This window comes from Pavona decussata, unplaced genomic scaffold (genome assembly GCF_977016875.1).
Source record: "Pavona decussata unplaced genomic scaffold, jaPavDecu1.1 SCAFFOLD_476, whole genome shotgun sequence".
NCBI classification, from domain to species: domain Eukaryota; kingdom Metazoa; phylum Cnidaria; class Anthozoa; order Scleractinia; family Agariciidae; genus Pavona; species Pavona decussata.
In genome coordinates this window covers 232,210-258,030 of record NW_028145812.1, presented here as the reverse complement: position 1 = coordinate 258,030, position 25,821 = coordinate 232,210, and the positions used below count along the sequence as shown (strand labels likewise).

Sequence of the window (25,821 nt, the reverse complement as noted above, 5' to 3'; positions counted from 1 at the left end):
ATATCAGTCTAATTTAAATTGGATTATTGTTCTGCAAAAGAAGATGATCAGAATAATATCTAAAGTTTCTTTTGATGCTCATACTGGTGTTCTTTTTAAAGAACAGGAGATTTTAAAATTCTCTGACATTTATTTATACCACATAGGTAAATTTATGTATCTTTTTAAAAGAAGCTTACTTCCAAATTATTTTCGTGATATGTTTACTCTTGCAAGCCAGATACATTCTTATAATACAAGAAATTCCAACCTTTTCTATATACCTTATTGTCGAACTAATCTTCGAAAATTCTCAATTCGGTTTCAAGTTCCTACGTTTTTCAACTCGCTTGGTCGTGAAATTCAAAACAGTGAAAGTATCAGTTTCATTTTGTTTGGCAAAAGACTTAGAAAATTCCTTCTTTCTTGGCTAAATTGACTCTTTGTTGAGCTACACACATTTTCTTTTTTTTTCTTCTTTTAAAAAAAAAAATAATTGGAATTTTCATTCAGTACCATAACTTCTATGGTTTATCCTATAGTTCCAGGAAGCCTATAGTTAATAAGCCCCAGGCTTCTATATAGGCTTCCTAGCCTTTAACACATTAACTCTTGTCAATAGTTTAGTATCATCTTTAATGTATTTATGTTGCATTTTTTGGTTAATGGCAAATAAAAAATGAAACAGTCAAACCCCTTGTAAGTCATATCACAAATTAAATTAAAATAAATTCTGACATATTAAGGGTTATAGTTTTAAAAATGATCTATCATTTCAACAGTCATAAACAGTCACTTCTAGCAAAATTTAATGTGGAAAATATTAGAGGTTGATGGGGTCAACCAAGAAAAAATGACAACAACAACAACAACAACAAGAAAACAATTGCCTTTAATCATCATAACAGCTATTATACTATTTTAATGCACCTGCAATTTTTATATTTTAACCCATAACACCTCTCACAGCAAATCTTTATGGCTGTGAAAGTGTTTCATTAGATGAATATAAATGGCCCTGCGTAGGTCAGTGTGTTGCCAAAAAATAATATTGATATTAAATAAATATATTTTATTAAAAACTTGATCATTGTATAATGCAATTCGAGTGATTTGATTGGCTTAGCGGCCATGGTATATGAGCCATTATACCATGCCCGAGAAAAAGAGACCATTAAATTGTCTTCTAATTGTTACTAGCAAAGTGGAATCAGCAAAATCTAGCAATATTTTATGATTGTTTTTAATAAAACAATTATTCCACTCACGCTTGTTGGATATGAGAAGATTAAAGCCAACTCGTCGCTACGCGCCTCGTTGGCTACATGTATCTATCATCTCATATCCAACACGCACTCGTGGAATAATTGTTAAATATTCCATGTTATGAGTGTAAATAAAAAAATGAGAAAACTCTCATTAATCTCATTCTAGTGAGATTAAAAGAATAATAATAATAATAATAATAATAATAATAATAATAATAATAATAATAATAATAATTCTTTATAAATAAATTTATTCTAAAACGGGGCATGTACACGAAATGCAAAAGCCCCTTAAGATTCGTAAGCTTTTTTCAAGTCAATCGTTCCTTATTATAATACCTACTTGCATGGTGCTATAAAAATCATAACCTCCCTTAGGTAGATGTTTACCTCCTGTAGGTGGATGTTATGAGTTGGTAATAAATGAAATGACACTCAGGTCAACGGTTAGAAAAGCCCCTGCAAGATTGTAAGTTTTAATGCTTGCAAATAAGCTTTCCATGTGTACGATTGTGCCAGTATAATACATACAATACAAACGTGGTGCTATAAAACGTACCTCCCTTAGGTCGATGTTAACCTCCCGTAGGCCGATGTTAACCTCCCGTAGGTCGATGTTACCTGAGCAAATCTTGACTGTTTTCATAGTTCCACGTTTCTTCCACAAATCGAGCGTAAAATCCTTGAGATCAGTGTTAAGATACCGAGAAACGAAAGTAGAAAGAACGCTGTATCCTACCATAACGAATGCTAACAAACGTTCGAAGTCTTTATTTCACGTCGTCCGCCATTACTACTAAAGAGAGTGAATGCAGGTCAATTTCCGGTATAATCGGATCTCGGATCGTGGCTGCTCCGAAGAATAACCCGATGACGTCACCTCCCTTAGGCCGATGTTATCTTTTCTCAACCTTAAAAGCTACGTAGGAATCCCATTTGCCTAGGCGGAACGATTGTAAATACCCAGCTGACCACCGGACAAGTGGACTTCAACGCTACAAACAAACGAAACTAACAAGATCTGCCCTCAAATTGTAGGCCCATCGGCTGGCTGAACAAACACCCTCTGATAAGTGAGGACTGTCTACATCTTAACGTGTTCATCCCTGCAAATGCAACTAACAGCTCAGCCTTTGCGGTTATGCTGTGTATTCATGGTGGAGGTTTTATTAGTGGAAACTCTACATTGTATGAGGTTGGATTGCTTGAGACCGAAGGGGACGTGATTGTTGTTGTAGCTGCCTATCGACTGGGTGCCCTTTAGTTCCTCATCTTTAAAGGAGACAGTCTGAGCGGAAACTATGGTGTGATGGATCAGATAGCGCCATGACATGAGTGAATCAAAATATTGCAAGCATAGGTTATTGAAAATATTGCAGTGCAAGAAATAGCGGTTCCCTTTTGTAGTTTAACCCTTGGTCACGAACTGAATCTCAACTGTTGTTACTTTAGTTGATCGTTTTGTAACACTACGGATGTTTGCAATTGTTTGTGTGACCTTTGGAGAACCTAAAAGACCAAACGTTCGGTAAACAGACTTTAAGAGGATGTATTAAAACGATTGATTGCTTCATACCATTCGGAAGACGGTTAAAACCTTTTTCAAATATATATAAAGAGCATTCCCTCTCCCACCACCAACTAAATCCGCCCCCTGATATTTTCTCAAAAATGCAGGTCTTGCAGAATACGGAATACCACAATGATGTCGGACTGCTCAATTAGATATCTTAGGAGTGTAACATAAGATAAGTAATACATTCAATATATTGGACATTTCATTGTGTCAAAATCACAGTTTTGGTTGCATGGATAGGATAGAATATTTCAGCAATACTGAGCGTGTAGTGCACTTGTTTAGTCTTTCAGCCAAGGCTTGGTGATTAACATTGATTACGTATTCCCCTCCGTTTGACTTATCTCTGTATGGGCCTGTTTGATATTGCGCTGGTTGATACTGTAATCTTCACAACCCAGTAAGTCAATCAGTTATACTATCTAGAGACGAAGAGCTGTAATTTTTAGCCCTAATAAGTTCTTTTGGGATAAAAAAGACCCCTGTTGAACCACGACCGACGATTGTGAAAATATACCCTTGCCACCCACCCACCCACCCCTTATCCACCATCCAACCTTAACAAGGAACAGTACAAAAATATTGCTACCCCTCCCTCAATCATCCCTAACCTCTCACTCCTCCCCCACCCCCCAAAAAGATGACCAGGAAATTTATTTTCCTAAAATTAAAGAGTTGGTATGTTAAAATTTTTATACAACTAAAAAAATCTTCGCTCGCATCTTTCCTTGGATAACGTACATGAATACCCCAATCGCCCGAGTTTCAGAAGTAAACAAACAGGGGAGACATAATTTCTCATGACCTTGGTATTTCATTTAAAAACCTTAGACAACCACAAGATGATAGCAAAAATTTATAACGATAGGCCGACAACAACAAAGATTATGAGGAATGCATACACTGTTGTTAGTTCCTCGACATTCCAGAAATATGGAGAACGTAACCTTTCAAATCATGAAAGGACTTTTAACAAGCTCAGAAGAGATTTAGCTAAAACTGGTGGCTGATGCGAGATACGAAAATACTGTCAAAGTCTCCTGCAAAAATTGGCTTGGTTAGTTGATGGTAAACAGACGTTCTAAAATGAATTCTTAAATCTTTCAAAAACAATTTGGGTCTACAAATTTCAATTTTTAAGTTAAAAACGCTATTTGCGAATTCGGAGAAACAGAAATCGTATCGCAAAATTTTCAAAGTTTTCATCGAAAAATTAAAGAACATACATTTTTTAATGTTTCTTTCCCTTTCCTTTTCCCTTTCTTTAAATTTATTAGAAAATACTTTTGGTGTGAATGACAAACACCGAACGAGTGACTGAACAGTCTGTGAAAGCCAACAAACTCCTTGGCTTTGTGCGCCGAGCTTCTAGGTACACCCAAAGCACCCAAACGTTCTATTTTCCGGTGACATTTCGGCTACGCAACCCGAGTATGGTCGCCATAATCCTTTGGCCTACCAAAGCATATTTCCCAGCTTGATGTTTCAGCTTTAAAAGAAAAATCGTAGTTAAACGGTTTAGTGGTGGTATGAAATTAATATTTTCATTTCTGGTCAGGATTTGTTCTGTAATTTGTTTTCTTAGCGTATTGAATTTGTAGTGTTGCGTTTTCAGGTACGTAATGCAGAAGAACGATCCCAGAACAATAAAAACATACTGCTAACTGGTCCGCTCTGAAAAGGAGCACTATGATTGGCTCCCTGTAGCTAAGCTTTTAACAGGGTTGTTCAAGTTTCATTTAAGACAACTTATGACGTCATATGCGTTGTCATGGTAACCGTAACTCTCTAGAGACATACTCCTCAAAATTCACTTTTTCAAAGTTATCTTAAAAACTAACTCGGTGACCTATACTTTTTATCAGCGGTTTTGATAGTTAGCAGTGTTCTTCACATCCCCTGTAGTGTGGAAATCGAGAAACCTTGGACAGAGGTCTTTTAAAGATTAAAAAAAAAATCTGCTCTACAGATTTTCTCTTTAAAGTCTTGAATGTTAGATACAGTTAAATGCTGTTTGCATGAAAAATTTCAACATAGGTCGCCGAGCAAATTTTCGAGATAAATTGATCCAAAGTTTGTCTTGTTACTTCCGGTTCGTTCGATTCACGCTCTTCATATCACCGCTGACCGTACTCGCGCGAGTGGATTGGATTCCTTCCGTCAATCGAGCGATCGTGCCAAGTCATCAATGGAAGAAACCGAAGGAACATAAAGGAATGAAAAGGCTAAGGGCGTACTAAATTGAAACAAAGCGAAAGGTCGTGTTTATAGTTCGTAGAAGTACTTTAAAACTGTGGAAATTATTCTTTTCTTTGATGAAATTCTGGGCGACTTGGCCGACTTGTTTTGGCGAGGCTGAGAATTGCGATTCGATGGCGGGAGTGCAATAATACCATACAGACCGTTTAGTCCAAATTTGGAATGAATTTCTTGGAGAGTACTGAAGGCCAAACCGGCATCTGCTGACTTCTGGATTGTTGTCAAGGTTAACTTCAAAGAGCCCCTTGGGAGGTAAAGATTTCCGCTGAAGGTGTCAACAACTTGTTGTCGTCGCTCAAGAAATGTTGACTGTTGCTGTGCTTCGTTCGGTAATGATGTTTTTCCATGGTTAACAATAGTTTCAGTGCTAAGCTCGAGTGGCGGAGTAAACAGAATCCTTCTCAGTGCTTTCACATCCTCCAAAGCGTCGTGAGCGAGAAAGTCACAATTAAACAGTGCCTTATAAACACAAGCTAATTTGTTGTTCGGCGAAGATTCAAGGCGTTGTTCGGTCGACTTCGAAGGAATTTGAAAACTGGAAGACTGTCACAGAACAACACTTTCATTTCCTCCAGCTGGTTGGAAAATCTGCTGCCACCGTTACGGAGAAGTCTAGGGGTATCGAACACAGAGGAGTTGTGTCCAGTGAGAACTAAGTGATCAACAGGTTTTGAGTTGTAAATAGTTTTAAGGAAATGCAGAAAGCGAGTGGGACAGGTTTGCAGTGATGTCGCAGGTATTTGTTTTCCATCTTTGTACAATTGCCTTTGATCTCCGGAATATCGCACAGTTATGTTGTGAATGGCTGATGCAGTGCTGCTGATAGGTTTACTCGGTAAGATGTGTTCGGAAAAGGTAGCTTTTTCGTCCTCTGTTATTGCAGATAGTTGAAGAAGTTCAGTAATATCCACATCTGATGGTAAATATGCTTGCTGCTCCTTTGCATTCTTCAATAACAAAGTTCTTCCATGCCAAGGGTCCTTTAGGTAATAAAATAATTTTGTATCATTGGTTGTCCGGAAACAGGTATTATTTTTTATACACCTCAACTTTTGTAGGGTTTTACTCTGTTCCAGAGTGTAAGAGAATGTAACTAGTATGCATGGTATATTTGCAGTACATTTGATCTGCAAATACTGTTGTTTATGTGATCTCAGTCAGAAAAATAAAAAAAAAAACTAAATAAGTGTTATTCGCATAAAGCCTTTTTTGACGAATTATACATTATCCAGGGTCTTATTTAATTATAGTGTGAAGTGACTGAATCTATTTCAAACTCCGTACATGTATTTTTGTCAAGTTAGAAACTTTGTAAACTGTATAATTACTTGTAGTTGTTGAAGTTAAATAATGGGAACTTTGTTGTAATTATAGTTGAGTTTCTTTTGAATAAACCTTTGGAAAACGACGTAGAATTGTACTAGTAAAAACTCAAACGAAAAAAGCCAAGCCTCAGTAGAAACCGTATTCATAAAACTCTGCTTACCTTTGTCACAAGTTTTACACCTGTCAAACCCACCTGCTAGCGCCTCCATGTCAATAATTCTTGACCCGACTACATGTACTTTTTTACTGTTTTCTTTGTCTGACTCCTGTGTGCACATGAATGGTGGAGTTTGAATGTTTTGCAATATTTTGACGACATTAAACAGCCACACAACCAAAAATAATTAAAACCATGTTTAGCGTAGTGTTATAAATTTGTACGTACCACATTTTGTTGTCTTGTTTTTTTGCGGGGCAAAAAATCATCGATCGCGAGTGCTGGAGCATCATCGTCAAGACGTCGCTTTTCTACCGACTTTCTTGCCTGAATTAACTTATTAGCGGAGCACACACTTTTCGCAACGGTCTTTTTGGTAACAAACTTCCCCTTTTTATTACGCAAATAGCCACATTCATCCTCGGACAGTTTGTGACCGGCGATGTTAATTCATTTTTGGCCGCCATTTTTGTTTACAACACGCGCCACGCAATTTCGCGGGAGGATCGTGCGTGGGATACAGTCATTTGGATTCAATCTCCCGCGGACATAAAACCCTTTCGAGCCTCCTTAAACATGTTTTGCTGGTGTGAATGGCACTTAGAATACGTGACAAGGCGAAAAGTCATCCTGTCTTTGTAATCCCGTAATGCTGGATACACTGGCGATAAATCAACGAACGAGAGAGTTTTCCCGCTATTTGTAAATGAAAACCCATTTTTCGCCTTGTTTTGATAGACCTCCTATTGGGTAAACATCAGACATGGATAAGTCGTATTCCATTCCTCTGTGCTTTTCTTACAGGAGCATGACCGTCTAGCCAAGATTGGCCAGAGAACAGACAATTTGGAGCAAGAAGTACATTCCTGACGGTTGGCGTATAACTCTCCAGCTATCAATTATCAATAGATATATTGATTTCTCCCTCTACCCATTCGCACTCTGAGTGATTGGAATTTTATACCCAGGTGGGAAGGAAGGGGTGAGGGGGGTAGGGGCAGCAGGGTTCTCAGAGTATAAAAGTCAAGCAAGGATATTGGACACAACAAAGTCTCATTAGGCGAAAACTGAAAGCTAACGCCAAAAACGTCCAGCGACCCAGTCTGCAAAGCCCCCTCCCCCCAGAAGTATGTTGATGGCATAAAAACCCTTAGAAAAGTTCTTGCCAAAATTTGTTCCACCCTCCCTTCCCCAAGCAATAAAAGCCCTCCAGAAAATTTCTTACCCCCAAAAGTTCATGATCTCTTATTAAACCCCCAAATGGGCCTCGCCCCTTCCCGTCACTAATATAAATGACAACTTCCCCTCCCCGACATCTCTTCCCGTGATTTTATAATAGTCTGCAAGAGCACATGCCTCGGGATGAAAGACGGAAAAGGCGTGTGCTCTTTCAGGCAAGAGATTTGTGTTCATTTTGGAATAGTATATGATATTCCATACTGGGTTCCACTTCCAATGTTTATGACTTCGTTGGTTCAGATATATTTTCTTAGACTAGGACATCATTATAAAGCGTTGCTCAACAATTGTTGAGCGATGGCGAAACTTGTTGGGTCCCCGATGTATGTTATAGCCGCCCCTCAACATGTCGCACCTTGATACATGTATGTTTTCAGTCTGTGACACAGGCATTTTCGGAAGATAGGAAATCCGAGATCTCCCAACTAAAGAGATGTCTGGACTTGTTGGCTCCATTATAAATTGACAATGGTTTCCATCGGCCACTCAACACATTGCACATTAATAGACGTATGTTTCAGTCAGTGACACAGGCGTACGGATAAAAAGAAAAGAAAGTGAATCTTAGTTCTCCCAATTGGACCAAAATTGCACGTGCACGTTGTTGAACCAAATAGAACCAGGTTCTATCCCGTTTAACAACGCGCAACTTGTTGATATATTTGATACATCACTTTAACAAATTGCAACGTGTTGAATGGCCTGTTTTCAACGAGCAATATCTCATGATGCACCGCTTAGCATTCGTACGACAACCTTGTGTCATTGGCTTAACAATTTGATGGCCATAAAGTGGGGTTCCATTTTGGTATTGAATCTCAGCTTATATCTTATACTTTTATATTGAAATATTGATATCTGCTGTACTGTTCGACAGCAGACTACACTGGAAATGCGTTCTTCCGCCATGTTTATTATCGGTTTCAGAAAACAGAGGGAGGGTTGGGGCGAGTTAAAGTGGCTTCCTTTTTTACTCGGCCCATTTTACGTTCAGTCTTCCATAATAAATAAAACCAAATTGATAGAGCTGGGTAAAATTAGAGGCACTGGCTCTGGGAGGGCATAAAGAGCAGCTTCAAGTTTGTCCTTAATAGAGTGTGTTATGAGTTAATAGTTGTAACAATTTAGTCAGTTTGCAAAGAGGTAGGTTAGAAAAAGTGGGAATTTCATTGCTGAATTTATATGAGATGAAAAACTCGTCTCAAGACGGAATTCCCGTCTGGCAGGAATTTGGTAAACTGAAGGTTACCAATTCACAGATTTATTCTCCCATTTGTGTCCTAAATTCATTGAGTGGCAAAATCAACTAAGAGGTGCTTTTAGAATTTCCCTCTTTAACAAGCTTTGCGTCTTCGTACATCCTTGTTATGATGTTAAAATTTTAAAGATTAGGATTACCAAATTAAAATTTAATAACATAAAGTTTTGTACTTGTTGTAAAATGGTGTTCTCGTAAAAATTGCCGGTTCGGCTTCAAGGCTCATGGTTCGTGGAACACAATGCTGAAAGACAGAATACGTTTGAGACGAGTTGGTCGTCTAATTCGGCTTGTTTGTAAACTAAGTAGTAATAAACATTTCATTAACCCTTTAACCCCTTCTATCAAAGAACAAATTCTCCTATCTTGTCCCCATACTTTTCTTATAAAAGTACTGGGGAGAAGTTATTAAATATCAAGAAATTTCACCTTGGGTGATCATATCCTTTATTCTCACAAGCTCAGGGGTTGAATAAGCATTGATGTTATAAGGAGAAATTTGTTGCTGGTCACTGTTAGGGCTAAAAGGTTTAAGTTAGAGCGTTTTTAAATTGAGTGTCCTAAAACGAAAAGCAAAGCAATTACTTTGGCCAAGCACAAAAGACGTAAACAGTGCAATAAACCAATCAGAGTTCAAAGCAAATGCGCGTAACCGACGGCAAGTGCGGGAAAACGCGCGCGAGTGAGGCACAATTAGTTTTGGTCTGGCTTCTCATTGGTTGAAAAAGTGGCGCGAGTTTTTCTAACCAATCACAGAGCGTGATACTGTGAAAAACCAAAGCAAACGTTAAGTTACTTTCGATGCTCAATTGAAAACCGCTCTGTTCCAGGCATTGAACTTGTAGAGAGCAAGGTCGGGCAGCGCCAAATTGAAAGATGCATTAAAAACGAGGCAAGACTAGACCACTTTTAGACTCTCTTCATGTCTTTCCCTGCCTTTTCTCTCCGCAATGGCCGCTTTCACTTGATAACTTCTCTAGAGTAATAATCCGTCCGAAAAATCATCCCTCTAAGTGTGAACACGGCACTTGGCAATTTCGTACACACAATCCTCAGGGTTTTTTGGTCCGCGCTTGGTCACCAGGAGACAGACTGGGGAACTTTAATTTCATTAATGCAGGATTTCTGCGGTAAAACAATGCAAGCCGTTATGATGCAGCCAATCAAAACGAAATCCCCAATTCTCCAGAATCTTTCCTGGCTAATAACCGCTGGTCACAGAGCCTGAGGACTCTGGGTACGAGATTGGGCACTTTGTTGTTGCAGAATCCTTGCTCTTAGAGGGATAAATTGTCCTGAGATACATGTAAATAGACATACAAGAAGGCTGATAAAATCAGGCAAATTTCCCGTCTAAATTATAAGCTGACCCGTTCAGTTACAGATGAGTAACATGTTGAAGATAGACAATCTACCAGACGAGCAGGAAGAAATAGTCCAACATGCGTGTGTTGTTTTCCGCGCTAAATTATTAATATGTATAATATGAACAAATCCTTTACAATCGCACTAGAGTTTTTTTTTTTTCACCTTTTAGCGCAGAAGGATTCAAGAAACCGCTAGGGAGTGTGTATGAGTTTGCTAATAAAGTAACTGTTTTTTTTTAAATAGCTTAGTGTGTTGCTCAACATTACGATCTTTATCATCCCGTGTATAGCTTTCTTGAAAGCAGAAGCTGTTTGAATGCTGTACACATATGTTTTTGTAAATAAACCCTTTCAGGCGGGTGGTCTATATCACCCAATGAGAACATTCAAGCAAAATATTAAAAATTGTGTCTCATTTGTTGCTTGAATCGTTTTGTGCCTTGTTTAAGACATTTGTGTAAGCTAATGGGGTTTGATCTGTTCAAATGCTTAAGCCGAAAATTTAGGCGACAGAAAGGTTAAGGGAGTGGAATATTATATCCCGAATTTGCGAGCTGCTGTTGGCTTTTCAAAAATGCAGACATTCCTCCTCTCTGAAACACAAATTATCGGCCTCCATGTATAAGTACTTTGTCTCACCCGGCCAGAATTCTAAACTGTTGTAAACTATACTAAGTTCCAGGCCTCACTGTCTGTACCTCTCTCCTCTCCCAACTTCCGCCTGCTGCTGAGAATAGACTGCATTGGGTACTAATTAATTAATCACCTGGAAAATTACTTATGCCAGTTAACTCTCGTCATATACAAGCCAGATTATGCCATTTAGCAGATATAATAAATTGGTTATCGGCTCAGTAAGCCAGAAATATTGTGAAACTGGTGAGCATGTTCATGTACAGGTACCAGGTTTCGTAAAACTATATATACAAGAGATATATCACGCAAGGCAAATCAGTTGGACCAAGGGTTGGACCTATTGTTTTGAAGTTAATCTCCTCCTTTTGGCCTTTTTTTGTTGGAAGCTCTTCGTCTTAGTCTCTGCAGTTTGCGAGCCTGGGCAGCGACATTTTAGTACGCTTCTTAGTGTGACCTTCCCAGTATCTTTAACAACATGAGCACATTCAAGCACAATGTTGCCGTGGTCATGTCTAACTAAATCTAACCTTGCTGAAAAAGGCTAACAAATCTTCAGAAAAATTGTCAAAATCTCCGAAACCCTGGAACGTCAACAGTCACCACCTCACGGGTAACTTGTTATGATTGCAGCTAACATTTGTACTCCGAACAGAAGTGATAAGAGCACAATAGGAGCATAATTATTCAGCTGTTATATTTGTCATTTTTTCCCAGTTTCATTTAGGAAGTGGATTCTGTTTCTCGAAATGTCCCGGTATTTTTGCAAATCCTTTATGTATCAAATGGTAGTAATTTAATAAACTGGGACAACATCCACTACAGCTGATGACTGGTCCCGATATTGTTACAAGCTGCTTGATAAAGGAGATTTGCGGCTGTTTACAACTTACAAAAAAAATTTCAAGGAGAAAGGAAGTTTCGTTTTCTGTTTTAATTAGGTAGTCACGTTTTCCCGGTGCGGACGTTCCACTCACATCTGTCGTATTACTCATGATTCTGGCTTGGTGTGAAAGCATGAAGCGTTTACACGAGACCAGCACGATCTCAACCCCCCCCCCCCCACCCCACCCACTAAATCGATACGATTTCAGATCAGACCAACATAAGATGTTTGTCATGTCACCGTTTATCCCTTATAACTAAAGATGAAATCAGCCGACAGCAAACAATAAAATCAAAAACAAAACAAAAAAATCAAAAAATAAGACAAACAACGAATAACTGGCTTCTTAGAGGAAGAAACATGCTACCCGTGAGGAAAAAGAAGGTTACGACAGACAAAATAAGAGAAGAGGAATGTTTTCCGAGTGGTTTAATTTAAGCAGAAGTTACTTGTATGGAGAAGGATCCGAAGCCGTAGCAGTCTGAGTCATTTGTATCCGTTAAGCTCTCGAATGACTTAGACATGTCTGATGACTTTTGACCCTAATACTGTTTCCAATTCTGTGGTTTACAGAGAAAGTATCCATAGTTGGTGATTCATTCTAATCCTGGAAATTTGCTTGATATGGAAAACAAAATGCTTAGGGTATAACATCAACTGAACGGCTCTGTCATTTTATACATTGTTTTTGTTGGAGCTTTTGCAAGCAGACTCTGTTGCCCGCACTTCTGTTTAATTTTGAGCCGTGATTTATGTAACTTGTTAATAACTGTGAGAGCAAAATAATAACCAATTTAACGTTTAACAACACGTTGCTTTATTTCTTTGATTGCGTCAACCCTAACTGTGTAACTTTTACAATCTACTCATTGGTTCTTTGAGAATGGTCCTAAAAGTTAAAGATATATAGTTATCCCGTACTATTTTAATTTATTGGCATTTTTTTTTTTTTACCTCAACAAGAAAAACAGAATCAATCATGTACAGGCTTCACATTTAAATTTTGGGTTTGGTGTTTCACATTGATTAATTAAACATCTTCATTGCAGTAAACAAGTTATAAGTAAAATATTTATGTTATATATTTATCGCAAATTCAATTTTGTTACCTTTTTTTCGCTACTGGCGATGGCTGTTCTAACGGCCGAAAGATGTTGTACTTTTCTTCAAAATAATTTAATTGCCTCCACATCTAGGAATACGTACTAGCATCAGTGATATGTGAGCCTGATGAGATACATTTCAGCTTGCAAACTACTGAAAGCAATGGTATTTTCCTATTTCATCAAAGGATTAAAACTACAAACGCTGAGAGACAACACTGGAGCTTTGGTACATTATTATACCATGATATTATTTCCAGTTGAAAGTGTAAGCGCTTTGTTTGCCTCAAGGTCAAGGCTCCAAAAACAAAAACTATTCAGTAGGTTGCCTTAGCTGGTCTTATAGTAGTTTCCGCTTGAAAACTGGCCTCAGTTAAAAGAGCAAATATACCTATAGCGCAAGCAAATTATTTTCAATCAAAATTCTAATATTAGATTTTCTTGGCTCTCGGCTCTCTTGGAAGTGGAAGTATTATAATTAAAGTAACTGATTAACACGACGTTGTTATACTCTTGAACACAACTAAACTCGATTTTAAGATAAGTGCAATTTGTGATCACCTTCTAACTATAATAACCGAGAATGTGCTCTAAGTATTTCAGACTCGAATAATTTTCAGAAAACACAATAATTAAATTGGAAAATGTTACTGTACTGACAAGTCCCAAGATAAAAAAAAAACCCTGTACTGATGGTCTTGATTAGCTCGAAAAAAAAAAAAAAAAAAAAAAAAAAAAAAGAAAATCATCCACTTAAAAAAAAAACTAAACTGCAGGATTTGCTGAAAATAAAACAGTCTCAGTTCTTCTCTAGTCACTACCACAGAAGCGGAGATCACAGGTAGGTGTGCCACTAAAGTAATACACGTAGAAAGAACCGCAGTTCCTCACTCGGATGGTAATTGACCAATAGCAGCAGTTCCCAGAATAGTGGAAGCACACCGTTCTGCTAACTTGACCATCAGCAACATTAGGGTGCCCTCCTCTTAACCATCCTGTTGCATAAGTGTTACACCTATGAGTGGGTGGGCATGAAGAAGCCATTCGTTTCCCTGCGGCACCTTCAAACCGATACCATCCATGAGTCATTCCACTGTCACAATAATAATGACGAGTGGAGTAAGTTATCTTTCTGTTACCATTGTTCAGACTGTTATAGTTTTGGCATTCTGAAAAGAAACAGTAATAAAAGTATCACAGTGATAATCATCACAAATCAGCTAAAACATGTTTTAATTCGCTGTCTTATCCCAGATCCTTGTTACCAGTGGATAATGTTTCTAAGCATTAAAATTATCATAATTATTATAATGCTAATTGAAAATAATTTCAGCTACACCATTCCAGCTCGTAAGGCATTATGGTGCTGGGGAAAACAGGGGCGTAGCTACCATACACGCACATGCGCACGCACGTACATTAGAAAGCCTACAAACTGAAAATTATGATTATAAACAATAAATAACATAAAATAAGAAATTAATTTTGGGATTTTAAAAGATCTTCTTCTATTGCAGTTCGTTGAAATTAGCAAGACAAAGTAAGTTTTTAATCCTGGATATTAAAATAGTAATAAATTGTACCGTACGCAATGACGCACAAGTCACGGTTGATCGCTAACATCTCCCAGAAATTATGTGGCTGCTTTTTGGGTGGCAGGTGCAAAAAGGTCATATTTGCTCTCTTCCGTTTATTCATATTCATAAACATATGGAGGTTGATACTGGTAAGATCCTTATTGATTTTGCAAACGTAAGGACAGGCGTTTGTCTCTTTGCCTGCATGTAAAACATTGATGACAGACGTTTTTATTATTATTTTCTATTTCTCAGTGCGGCAGCAGGCGGGCTTCTGTAAATAATGCAATCCGACTGGTTCCAGCAGATGTCGGAATTTTTCGATCTTTGCTACGAACCCGAGCGTATTTTCACCCAAATTGCTGCCATAAATATAAGCGAACATTTGCTGAAAACGAATTGTTTTCTCAACTTAAATATTGAACAAAAATCTCACAGGAAGGAGTGGCATCCCTTTTTCCTCTCTTATCCGCCCGAGTATTCAAATTAAGTCGCAGTATTGACAGCAATTTAGTGTTCAGTTGGCGTGATGAGTTGCCAGGGTAGTGTAAGAAGTCCAAACATAAATTGCGGAAAAATAAGAAGAACGGCCGAGTGAGCGGAAAACATCCTTACAATTCAACTTAGCCAACCCTATGAACTCCTCGCGTTTCAGTATATCTGTAGATTTGTTTGTACGTTGGCCAATTCTTGGTTTTCACTAGCGACGCAACCACAGGCGCAAGCACAAGCATAAGAGCTTTATGTCAAGTGAAAACGAACGCAACGCAAGCACAGGCTCAAGAAAATGAAAAAAAGAAAAAAGATCCTTGTGTCTGTGTTTGCGCTTGTGCTTGTGCGAGGCCGTTTTCACAGTGAAATAAGTATTCTTATGCTTGCGCTTGTGCTTGCGTCGCTAGTGAGAACTAGGCTTTAGAGAAAGGAACTTACGCGACTTTATCTTTAAAATGAATTTGGCATAGGACATCCACTTTCAACAGGTAATATCATCGTCAGTTAAGAGGACATTGAAGACAATTTGAACTTACCAAGAGCAACCCCACGCGCACATGCATTTTTGCGCTGCGTACGATAATGATGACAGTAGATATAATAAGAACAAATTTGCTCTGCCGGTTTACTCTCATTTTATTAAAACAAGGAAATCTCTGTTGATCCGCTGTTTTCAAAATTCAAACCAGTGGCGAAGCAATGTAATCCAAATATTAATAAATATGTAGATGCGATATTTTTGAAATCACTGCGACAAAATGATAACAAAATAATTAATGTTTATTAATTATTTATTAATTTGATCGAAAAAAAAAAGTTTAACCAGGAGTCATGATGTTGATCATGATTTTTTTAAATAAAATTTGCACTTTCAGTAGCTACGTAAGACTATCCATGGAATTGAAATGCATTTAACCGTATTCAGCCTGGATGGTCGGGGGGAGGGGGCGTCCTCTCTGACTTTGAACATTCATAACATTTTTGATATTAAAGGAAACCGCGACTGATGGAGTAAATTAAAGTCAAACTGTTAAAAATACAATCTTATTTCAAATTTCGTTGGAAAACATAAAAAGAATAGTTCTGTGTCGGACAAAACAGAATCTGATTATCGCCTGCTTTTCATTTTAAATTTCCCGCGCGCTGCCATCTTGGATTTCATGATGTAATACGGTTGCTCAATTGTTTCACACAAAAGAACTTCTGTTTTCTTACAATAACGACAAACGTATTACGTCATGAAATCCAAAATGGCGTCGCCTAGGAAATTTAAAATCGAAAGAAGGCGATAACCATATCTAATTTTTAGTACGCTTGACTGTCACTTCTACTTTTTAAACTAAAATTTAGTCTTAGACAACATTTCCGACAATTTACTGTCAATTTGTTGTCGGAGTGGAGGCTTCCTTTAAAGCAACCATCAACCAGCGTTGTGACGTTTCCCTAAACTTATCTGATTATAAGGGAACAAATTTCGTATGTCTTTTAGATGTTCGTGTGACATGATTTCTCTATGGCAACAAAATTTTGAGAACCATATTTATCGAATTTTTTCTCTTGTCAAAAAATAGTGTTCTTTGTTACTTTTTAATTTGATACGATTGTGTTTGATGAACCGGTTTTGGAAGGCGGTCGTGATAAATCACGGACCTAATTCCCACGTCGTATGACGTATTCTGCGGACGCCAAAGGAAACATTTTTGTATGTACTAATATCCTCAAGGTTATATTGCAGCAATTTAAATAGAGTTAGGCAATGTACACGTATGACTCAATCACGTCACTGGTTACAATATTGGTAATAATACGGACCTAGTAACTCGGGTACATTACATAAGCGCTCTCTCTCTCTTCACATCTGTAGGACCGCAGAAATATTATTGCAAACACTGAACATAAACAAAGCAGAAAAGAAATTAAATTTTTAGTGACAGACAACATCAACAACAACAACTGATACTTCTGGGGTACTATCTCTATATTCCCTGTTTTTTCGCAGAATAGCATCCGTTAGTGTCAATTATGTAGACCTATGTTGAAAATTAGAGGATGTATCCAAATACAATTAGCAAATTTAGGTAAGTACTTGAATTTTGTTGGAAAAGGGCTCTCACCCGTTTTTGTATGAAATAATGTAAATGGAACACAGCAAAGTGTTTTTATTCACTGCAAATTTAGAGTATTACAAACCATATTTTTGTTTCGCTAAATTTCAGCCAAATAGGACGGCGGAAATACAACGCGCTAGTCTTCCAGGGATAACAGACGTCCCTCCAGCTTCAATATTCAATCAACACGTCTGTTTTTCTTCAGAAGGATACCCGTTGAGATTAATTTTTTTCTTTGCATTTAAAATTAGAACCCAAAAATCCAAAAGTGCCGGGAATTCATTGGAAGTATAAAAGAGTCCAAGAAGGAAATTCAGACCGCAAGAACACAGAGGAGATTGCCGAACTTGGCTAAATTCTTAAAATACCAACCTAGAACCGAAAGGCATCGAGATATAACCTACCAAATAAAAATGGTTGATGCATGGCCTAATCCGATTACAGTTTATAAAAACCGAAGAAATATACTGCACGAAGAGTATGCATCCAATCCCTAATGATTCAAATGAAAACGGTGTGAGGCCAATAGTTGGTGTATCAAGATATTTTGACTTAGCTCGGAGCATTCCACAGATATGATGTATACAAATTAGTAAAATAAAACACCCTTTGTTCTAAAGAACTATAGAATGTGACGGAGATGAGCACTAATTTTGTGTCAGATGACTTTTCGATGACTGCCATCTATGCACCGACATCATAATGTGATCTTGTGTTATACAACTGACGGATGTTATATCACTAAAAAGTGTCTGGTTTGGCAAATCTTATCTTTCGAAAACAAGGGCTTTTATCTTGCCCATTCGCTTCCAAATGGTGTGCTGGCCGTTTCCTTTTAAAGGCTTACGCAACTTGAATATCCATTCCTACATTTTGAGAGGAAAGTAGAACGAGTAAGATAGACGTTAGCTTGTTCCAAATACCTACAAGTTTGACAGGCTCAAAATGAATTCTTGACGAACTTTATGTGACTAACAAAGTTCGCCAAATTTCTTTATCCTTTTTTCTTGATTACTTTGTGCTATTTGGTATGGTGGAATATAGCAGGCAGTGGGTTGTTTTTCGTTCAGAGAAACACAAACGGAAGATGAAAGTAAACGTACTAGACTGAAAAGACCTTCCAAAGCATACCAAACAATTACAAATCATTGATCATTCACTTTTCCTAGAAAAATCTAAACGAAATAGCATTTAAGCAAGTGGATAGCAGGTGTACTTGTACTGAACGGGAATAACTCATGAAAAAGGCCCGAGAAGAATAACTTTACTTCTTATGCGCCCCATCAAGTAGGTTGCTTTGCAGTGTTCCTGTATGTAAAGACCTCTTAATAGCAGATTTCAATTATATACAGCAAAAGGTTTAGCGGGAGAGTCGTGCTGGTACGACGCATGAACGACGCTAGGTCAGAGCCGTGGCCTTACGTCTTTAATTTAAATATAAAAATGCGAAGAACAGATGTCTATTTTTTCTTTTGAGAAACCTAGATAGCCTTCCTCCTCAAAGACACACGCACCGAACAATCGCACACTTGCAAAACCGTGTTATGAGTTTACGTTTATTAAAAGTTTAAAACGTCTAATTGAGATATTTTAAAGCACACTTTGTTTGCCTAACGGGAGTCCACTGTGTTATACGATGTGGATAACATCAAGTAATTAGAGGTTAATTTTCTCTCTCTCTTTTCTTTTTTGTTTGTTTATTTGTTCGATTGTTTGGTTGTTTTTCAGTGCTTACAGTAGTGGATAGCGTAACACCATTTTAACCACCAATGTCCTCCGTTTGGAGCCACAATATTGAAAAGACGCAATAACCAATTGAAAGTAAGTTTAATTTGAATTGTTTAAAACTTTGGTGTTAATATTCGTAGCAATATTGTAACGTTGATTTGAATGTTTCATTACCGAAACAATTCCTTGTATTTTAAATAGTCAAACGATCACGCAGTAGACTCAACTTGCGTTGGCCCTTATGATTGAGAGCTGACGGTTGAGACTAATGCTTTGGGAATATTTTGTACACTACCTGCACTTCTTTTAGCGTTTTGCTACCTGAAAAACTAATTATTTTGAGACACTATCACTCTGCCATAACATGGAGTAAAAAGTTTGTCCATATTAACAATGGCAATCAAATTATACGACTTTTCAAGCTTTACTTCTTACTGTTTTTTTTTCTTAATCATTATGAATATTACAATTATAATTATTATATTAACCTGTATAATCCTTTCTTTGTAATCTGTCTACAAAAACTAGAGATTAGAATCAGCACGTTCTGATTACTTTTATCAGTAATATACAGTCACAGAACATTTGCACGTTTTAGCCGCACTTTTTATATTTAATAATTAACAAATATTCACCGAAGTGGAGGCCACCAACACTTAGGTGCATGAATAGTTTTTTTTTTTTTTTACTATAAACTAAAACAGTGCGGTAATATAGCACAAAAATGATGATTTTTAAATCATTTATTCCTGTCAACGATTACAACTTCCCATTGCTTTCATCGACAAATTCGCGCTTAAAAGGATAACGCTTTACCGGCAAAAAACCGCCACACGAAATTTCGCGGCCTTTTTCTTTGTACATTTCCTCCGTTTTTTACGGTTGTAGTCAGGGAAGCCATTTTTCTCGTAATTTACGTAAGCTTCGTGAGTTGCATGGACGTGAATAGCACTTGCTATACCGAGTTTCAGTAGCCAATCAAAGCGCGTCAACAAAGCTATCCACTGTTTATGAATAGAGTAAGATACAATGTCTCTATTATAACAGGAGTAATCTAATGCATAATGACAACGAGCAAAGAGACATCTCCTTTCCACGTTGTTCTTGCAGTTTGTGCGTGTATGTAAGTGTGTATATGCGCATGAAGGGAATAAACTCAGATTTAGAGCGAAGAGAATCGATCAGAAGTGTTCCAACTAAGTACTGCCGCAAATAAATAAACATCAAATAAAGGAAAGATCCTCGCAGTTACTACGCAACTTAAGCAGTTGTAAATAGAAAGCCTGAAAAAATTCAGGCTTGAACGGAATTCGAACCCATGACCTCTGCGATGCAGAGGTTATGGGTTCGAATCCCGTTCAAGCCTGAATTTTGTTCAGGCTTTCTTTTCGCAACTGCTTAAATTGCGATTTATTGTACGAAACATTTGAATCAGAGTTTGTAATTTTTACCAAGTTTCTATCTGCTTTCACCCCATAACCCCTCCACCTCCCCCCCCCCCCCCAAAAGAAAATTATAAACAACAACAACAACAACAATAAAAAAAAAAAACAGAAAAAAAAAGAAAAAAGAATAAGAGCAAAAACAGGAGAACAAACCAAAAAGAAAAGAAGAAGAATCGACCCATAATTGTATAAACGCTTTCCAGTAAGCTGAAAATGCGATGATCCCTAGTTGCGGAAGCATGATTTCGTACACTTTCTGGGCCCAGTTGTTCAAAGCCTTGATTGGTGAAAAATTGTAATTGTTATTTATTTACCGTTAAAGGAGGATTTTTCACAAGATTAAGGTTTAAGGAAAAGGAATTTGTAATTTATAACCTTATTGGGCCAGAATTTTGTGGCAAACCCTCTTTTAGCGGTAAATAAATAGCAATTAAAATTTACACTAACCTAGGATAATCTTAATCGGGCTTTGAACAACTGGGCCCTGGATTCTTTGAAGCATAAAGTCCCGTCACTATAAACCTGGCATTTCTTATTTTATAATGTTTCGTTTTCCTTTACCTCATGCTCACAGCGTATATTATGGTCTGGCGTTAATTTTCGTCATCAACTTATCGAGCTGAAATCAAAAAGGAATAATTACCTGACACAAGATTGCACTGAGTCCTTCCATCTCCAGTGTAAGGATGATCACAAGAACAATTGTACGATCCTACAGTGTTTGTACAAGCAGCTCGTGAACTGTGACAGCTGTGCAAGCCACTGGCACACTCGTCGATATCTGTACGAAAAATATCACTGATGAACGGCGTCGTGTCTGGACGACTGTGATTAATTGTATGCGGCAAAACTGAGCAATAAAAACAATCGTAGTCGCTGAACAGTTGATAGTGACTAAGTAATTCAAGTACAACCTACTGAAATATGTGCCTGCATCAGTTTACAGCCGGAAACTTAATAGTTTTCATGCAAGCCTGCTTAAGAGCTAGTGACTGTAAATATCAAAATTAAAATCCCACGACAGAGAGAAAATTTCAGATTTCATTTTATTTCACCTAAATGTTCCTTTTGGTGAACTATTTTCAAAAATCACAATTAAAAGTTCCATCGCTCTTTCGTTTTTCTAAAAATTAGAAAAGTTGAATTTACGGCTTCACGCCCGATTCAGCCCGCCGGAAAATTGGGAAAATCGTGCATCTTTAGCAGGCTCGCACACAGCAATGAGAACTACTGTTGTTTTTCTTCTTCATACTACATCATGATTTCAACATATGATGGAAGTTATTTTTTTTTTTCGTTTCCCAAGAAAAAACTTTAACCATCGCAACGATAGCGCATAGCCTTTAATTTTAAACATGGTCGGTTATCTCGAAATCTTGTCCGACACTTAATGACGAAATTTTAGGGTTTTATATTACTAAATCTATACAATTTGCAGGCGACATTAGGAAAAAATCTGTATGAATCAATTTTTAGGTGGCATTTTTTTGTTCCCGCATTTGTCACCAAAACCGCTGGCAATACAAAACTTGACATTTTCTCTTTAATTTTCGTTGAAAGGTCTTTCCTCATAGCAAAACATTCTAATTGTATATTGAGCTTTACGGGTGTCTCTAATTTTTAGTGAAAATGTTCCTACTTTGCAGAAATCAAGGTATCTATCTTTAAAATGCGCTAACAGTTTTTTTTTTTTCTGTTAAATAACAAGCGGTTAGAATAATAATTCTTTTCGGTGTTCGCGCAAGTTTAAGGCTCAAGAACCGTTTTAGATAAGAAGGATGAACCTTGGTCAAGGTCCAGTCCTTATTCGCTTTCTCCGAACAAGAGTTTTATTTAATTGTTTTTGTCCGGATCTATTTCACTGCTATTCACGTTCTTTGACTATTTATGGTCACGTGAAGTCGTTCAAAACGTAAAATCTACATAAGTATATACTCCTACCTCTCAAGTCTTCCGTTATAATTTTAAGTTTTGCAAGACGTAATCATAAATATTCAAAGCCCGTGAATAGCAGTGGAATAGACCCAGACAAACAAAAAGAGAAGGATTTCGAGATAATTGACAATGTTTAAAATGAGAGGCTAAGTGCTATCGTCATAGGTTGTCCTTGGAAATCGATGAACAAAATTAACTTTGATCATATGTTGAGACAATGATGTAGTATGAAGGAGATCGAAGTTTATCTTCTATGCGAAATTGTAATTTCAAAACTTCCACCGTAAGTCCGGGAAAACTGCTGCGAGCCTCTTTAATTTTTAGTTTGTATTCCTAAATGTCATGTTCGCACTCGCTAAGATAGGTTCAGTGCTTCTTTTGAGTAAGCTACAAATTAGAAAAAAAAAAAAAAAAAAAAAAGATACTTACCGGTACATATTTGTCCATCGCCCGAATATCCAGAATTACAAACACATGTGTAGGATCCGTCGGTATTTCTGCACGAAGCATTCACACCGCAGCTGTAAGAGTTGGTGACACATTCGTCTATATCTACGAAAGGGTAATGACAGCAAACGTTGCATATGGAAAACATTCTAAATGTATATTGAGCTTTACGGGTGTCTCTAACTTTTAGTGAAAAAGTTCCTACTTTGCAGAAATCAAGGTATCTATCTTTAAAATGCGCTAACAGTTTTTTTTTTTTTCTGTTAAATAACAAGCGGTTAGAATAATAATTCGTTTCGGTGTTCGCGCAAGTTTAAGGCTCAAGAACCGTTTTAGATTAGAAGGATGAACCTTGGTCAAGGTCCAGTCCTTATTCGCTTTCTCCGAACAAGAGTTTTATTTAATTGTTTTTGTCCGGATCTATTTCACTGCTATTCACGTTCTTTGACTATTTATGGTCACGTGAAGTCGTTCAAAACGTAAAATCTACATAAGTATATACTCCTACCTCTCAAGTCTTCCGTTATAATTTTAAGTTTTGCAAGACGTAATCATAAATATTCAAAGCCCGTGAATAGCAGTGGAATAGACCCAGACAAACAAAAAGAGAAGGATTTCGAGATAATTGACAATGTTTAAAATGAGAGGCTAAGTGCTATCGTCATAGGTTGTCCTTGGAAATCGATGAACAAAATTAACTTTGATCATATGTTGAGACAATGATGTAGTATGGAGGAGATCGAAGTTTATCTTCTATGCGAAATTGTAATTTCAAAACTTCCACCGTAAGTCCGGGAAAACTGCTGCGAGCCTCTTTAATTTTTAGTTTGTATTCCTAAATGTCATGTTCGCACTCGCTAAGATAGGTTCAGTGCTTCTTTTGAGTAAGCTACAAATTAGAAAAAAAAAAAAAAAAGATACTTACCGGTACATATTTGTCCATCACCCGAATACCCAGAATTACATACGCATGTGTAGGATCCGTCGGTATTTTTGCACGAAGCATTCACACCGCAGCTGTAAGAGTTGGTGACACATTCGTCTATATCTACGAAAGGGTAATGACAGCAAACGTTGCATATGGAAATTGTCGTAAGCTGCATCTTATAAGTTCTTTTTTTTTTCTATGTCAGAAAGCTTCTTAGTTTCCCTGGTTTGCTCTCCTTTCTCGCCTTTTTGGTCGTTCCCAAATTAAAACACCCGCACTCATTTGGCGAAACAAACCACAAAAACAAAACAAAGAACACTGCTGGAAGCTCTGGTGATCCAACTGCTACTGTTAAACAATATGAACTGATGTAACGCTTGTCTACAATTACTGTATTGCAATAATGTGCTATATATTATGTCTGATGTAACTTTCACGCTTTTACTGCACAATTTTTCCTTAGTTACATGATTATTCTTGTGCTCGCGGTCATGACTTAGTGACCATTATCCTCAGTCTCGTATTTGGTATTTTACCGTCGTCGTTTTCATCGCCTCGGTCAAAACATTACCAGCATTACCACTTCCATGCGGATGAAAACAGAATTATATTTTACACTGAATTATTTGAGTAATAAGTATTAATTTCTTACCATTGCAAATCTTGCCATTTCCCGTATATCCGGATTGACAGCCACAGGTGTACGAGCCCACGGTGTTTCGACAAGCAGCATTGGGGTCACAGTCAAATGAGTTTGTAGTACATTCGTCTAGGTCTAAAAAGATGCAACAAAAAGACAACGACATTAAGCCTATCCAGACAGGGGGAAAATTCTCCCTATTCGACTGTTGAGCTTAATAAATTTTAGTAATATTTTGTGCAAACGACAGGAAACTTTATGTTTTTTCCCGAAATTTACGAGGAAAAGAAATTGGCATGGTAGGTCAGGCCTTAATTATTTTCTTGTTGTCACGGTAACCAATTTTGATCACTGAATTTAATGTTACTAATGTCAAACAATTAAATAACAGGCCTGTTTCGGGGAAATCGAAAAAATCGTCAAATCGTTAAAGATGGAGTTTCTTATAGTAAATTCATGTTCTTGTATTATGATTGTGGTTTTGTGTTATTTCTATTCGTCTTTGGTCAATTTTGTCCGTTTTTGAGGTTTTTCTAACACTAACAAATCTAATATGGTCAACAGTTAGAAAACGTGACATAATTGCTGCGTCATATGACATGGTAACGTCCATTGCGTACATCAAAAGCGTCATCTCAGTGTCATCTGCACGTACTATCTATTCTGCATATAAATAAAAAGCTTCCATCACACTTTGTTGTAGTTTTGATACTTGCAAAGTTATGGTGAGTGACAAAAACCTGTAGATGAGGGTTTTCTTTTTTAATTCGATAATAATTACGACATTTTTTTATTTACCTATGGGCTGATCTGCTAGCCTTTTGATTTCTGATTTTTTTTTTTTATTTATTCATTCATTTATTTATTTATTTATTTATGACATATCAGTGTACGTATTTGGGATAATTATTTTTTATTGTATTATCATTCGTTCATAGATAACAAGGCTTCACCTGTATAGATTGGATTTAGATTACGGAGGTTATATTATTTTCACAAAATCGCGTAAAGGAATGACGCCTACTAAAGAGACGATATTTAGAGAAAATGTACGCTAAATCAGTTCATAATGGCTGGGGTAGAATTCGCGACTACACTCTCCTCAAACAATATCAACAAGTCATTTTCTGGCACGGTTATATATGAGGTGGACATATCTACTGCACTCTACCTGTAAAGCAAGTAAAGTTGTTGCAATTATCGCATGACACATCGTTCCAAGTGTAACCATGCTTGGCACCCAAAGTATGCACGCAGTCTTCATTTCTCCAGTTATTTGGTTGTCTCGGCGCCCAGAACCTAAAGCTGCTCACTTCTTTGTTGGTCCAAACAAACGATCCTTCAACACTTCTGTCATTCAAACCAATCCAACTTCGCTCGCCGTTATTGCGATGCTGGATGTAGACATTTTCCTCTTGATTGTGAACGGTCACTAGATCAGAGTGCATTGTTGAACAGTTTGATTCTGCG

General features: G+C 37.3%; 1 protein-coding gene and 3 long non-coding RNA genes across 5 annotated transcripts in view; 2 read left to right on the top strand and 2 right to left on the bottom strand.

The window, feature by feature from the left end:
* LOC146450230 (uncharacterized) overlaps positions 1 to 10,670 on the top strand; it is a 90,754-nt gene extending 80,084 nt beyond the window's left edge. The window contains exon 2 of the long non-coding RNA XR_014860359.1: positions 9,619 to 10,670. This is a non-coding gene — a long non-coding RNA (uncharacterized LOC146450230). The remainder of the gene's footprint in view (positions 1 to 9,618) is intronic.
* A 2,071-nt stretch (positions 10,671 to 12,741) lies between these two features.
* Positions 12,742 to 25,821, bottom strand: part of LOC146450223 (uncharacterized) — a 110,039-nt gene continuing 96,959 nt past the window's right edge. The window contains exon 2 of the long non-coding RNA XR_014860361.1: positions 12,742 to 12,902. This is a non-coding gene — a long non-coding RNA (uncharacterized LOC146450223). The remainder of the gene's footprint in view (positions 12,903 to 25,821) is intronic.
* LOC146450222 (uncharacterized) overlaps positions 12,894 to 25,821 on the top strand; it is a 110,462-nt gene continuing 97,534 nt past the window's right edge. The window contains exon 1 of the long non-coding RNA XR_014860358.1: positions 12,894 to 13,636. This is a non-coding gene — a long non-coding RNA (uncharacterized LOC146450222). The remainder of the gene's footprint in view (positions 13,637 to 25,821) is intronic.
* On the bottom strand, positions 13,643 to 25,806 carry LOC146450229 (uncharacterized). Of its 2 annotated transcripts, XM_085100607.1 has the most exons (6): positions 25,523 to 25,806; positions 24,364 to 24,486; positions 23,709 to 23,831; positions 22,766 to 22,888; positions 21,045 to 21,182; positions 13,643 to 14,220 (listed from the first exon to the last, which is right to left on the bottom strand). In XM_085100607.1, exons 1-6 carry the CDS (start codon positions 25,797 to 25,799, stop codon positions 13,862 to 13,864), a joined length of 1,143 nt encoding a protein of 380 aa, XP_084956733.1. In that variant the 5' UTR covers positions 25,800 to 25,806; the 3' UTR covers positions 13,643 to 13,861. The 2 variants fall into 2 exon arrangements, with proteins under 2 accessions (XP_084956733.1, XP_084956734.1); XM_085100608.1 differs by lacking the exon at positions 22,766 to 22,888.

What these genes read in the sequence shown, in the direction of transcription:
- LOC146450229 (XM_085100607.1), bottom strand. Translation starts at nt 25,799, where the DNA reads ATGCACTCTGATCTAGTGACCGTTCACAATCAAGAGGAAAATGTCTAC. An exon ending in TGATGGACAAATATGTACCG is followed by an intron (nt 22,889 to 23,708) that starts GTAAGTATCTTT and finishes ACCCTTTCGTAG; the next exon opens with ATATAGACGAATGTGTCACC. An exon ending in TCAGTGCAATCTTGTGTCAG is followed by an intron (nt 14,221 to 21,044) that starts GTAATTATTCCT and finishes GTTTCTTTTCAG; the next exon opens with AATGCCAAAACTATAACAGT.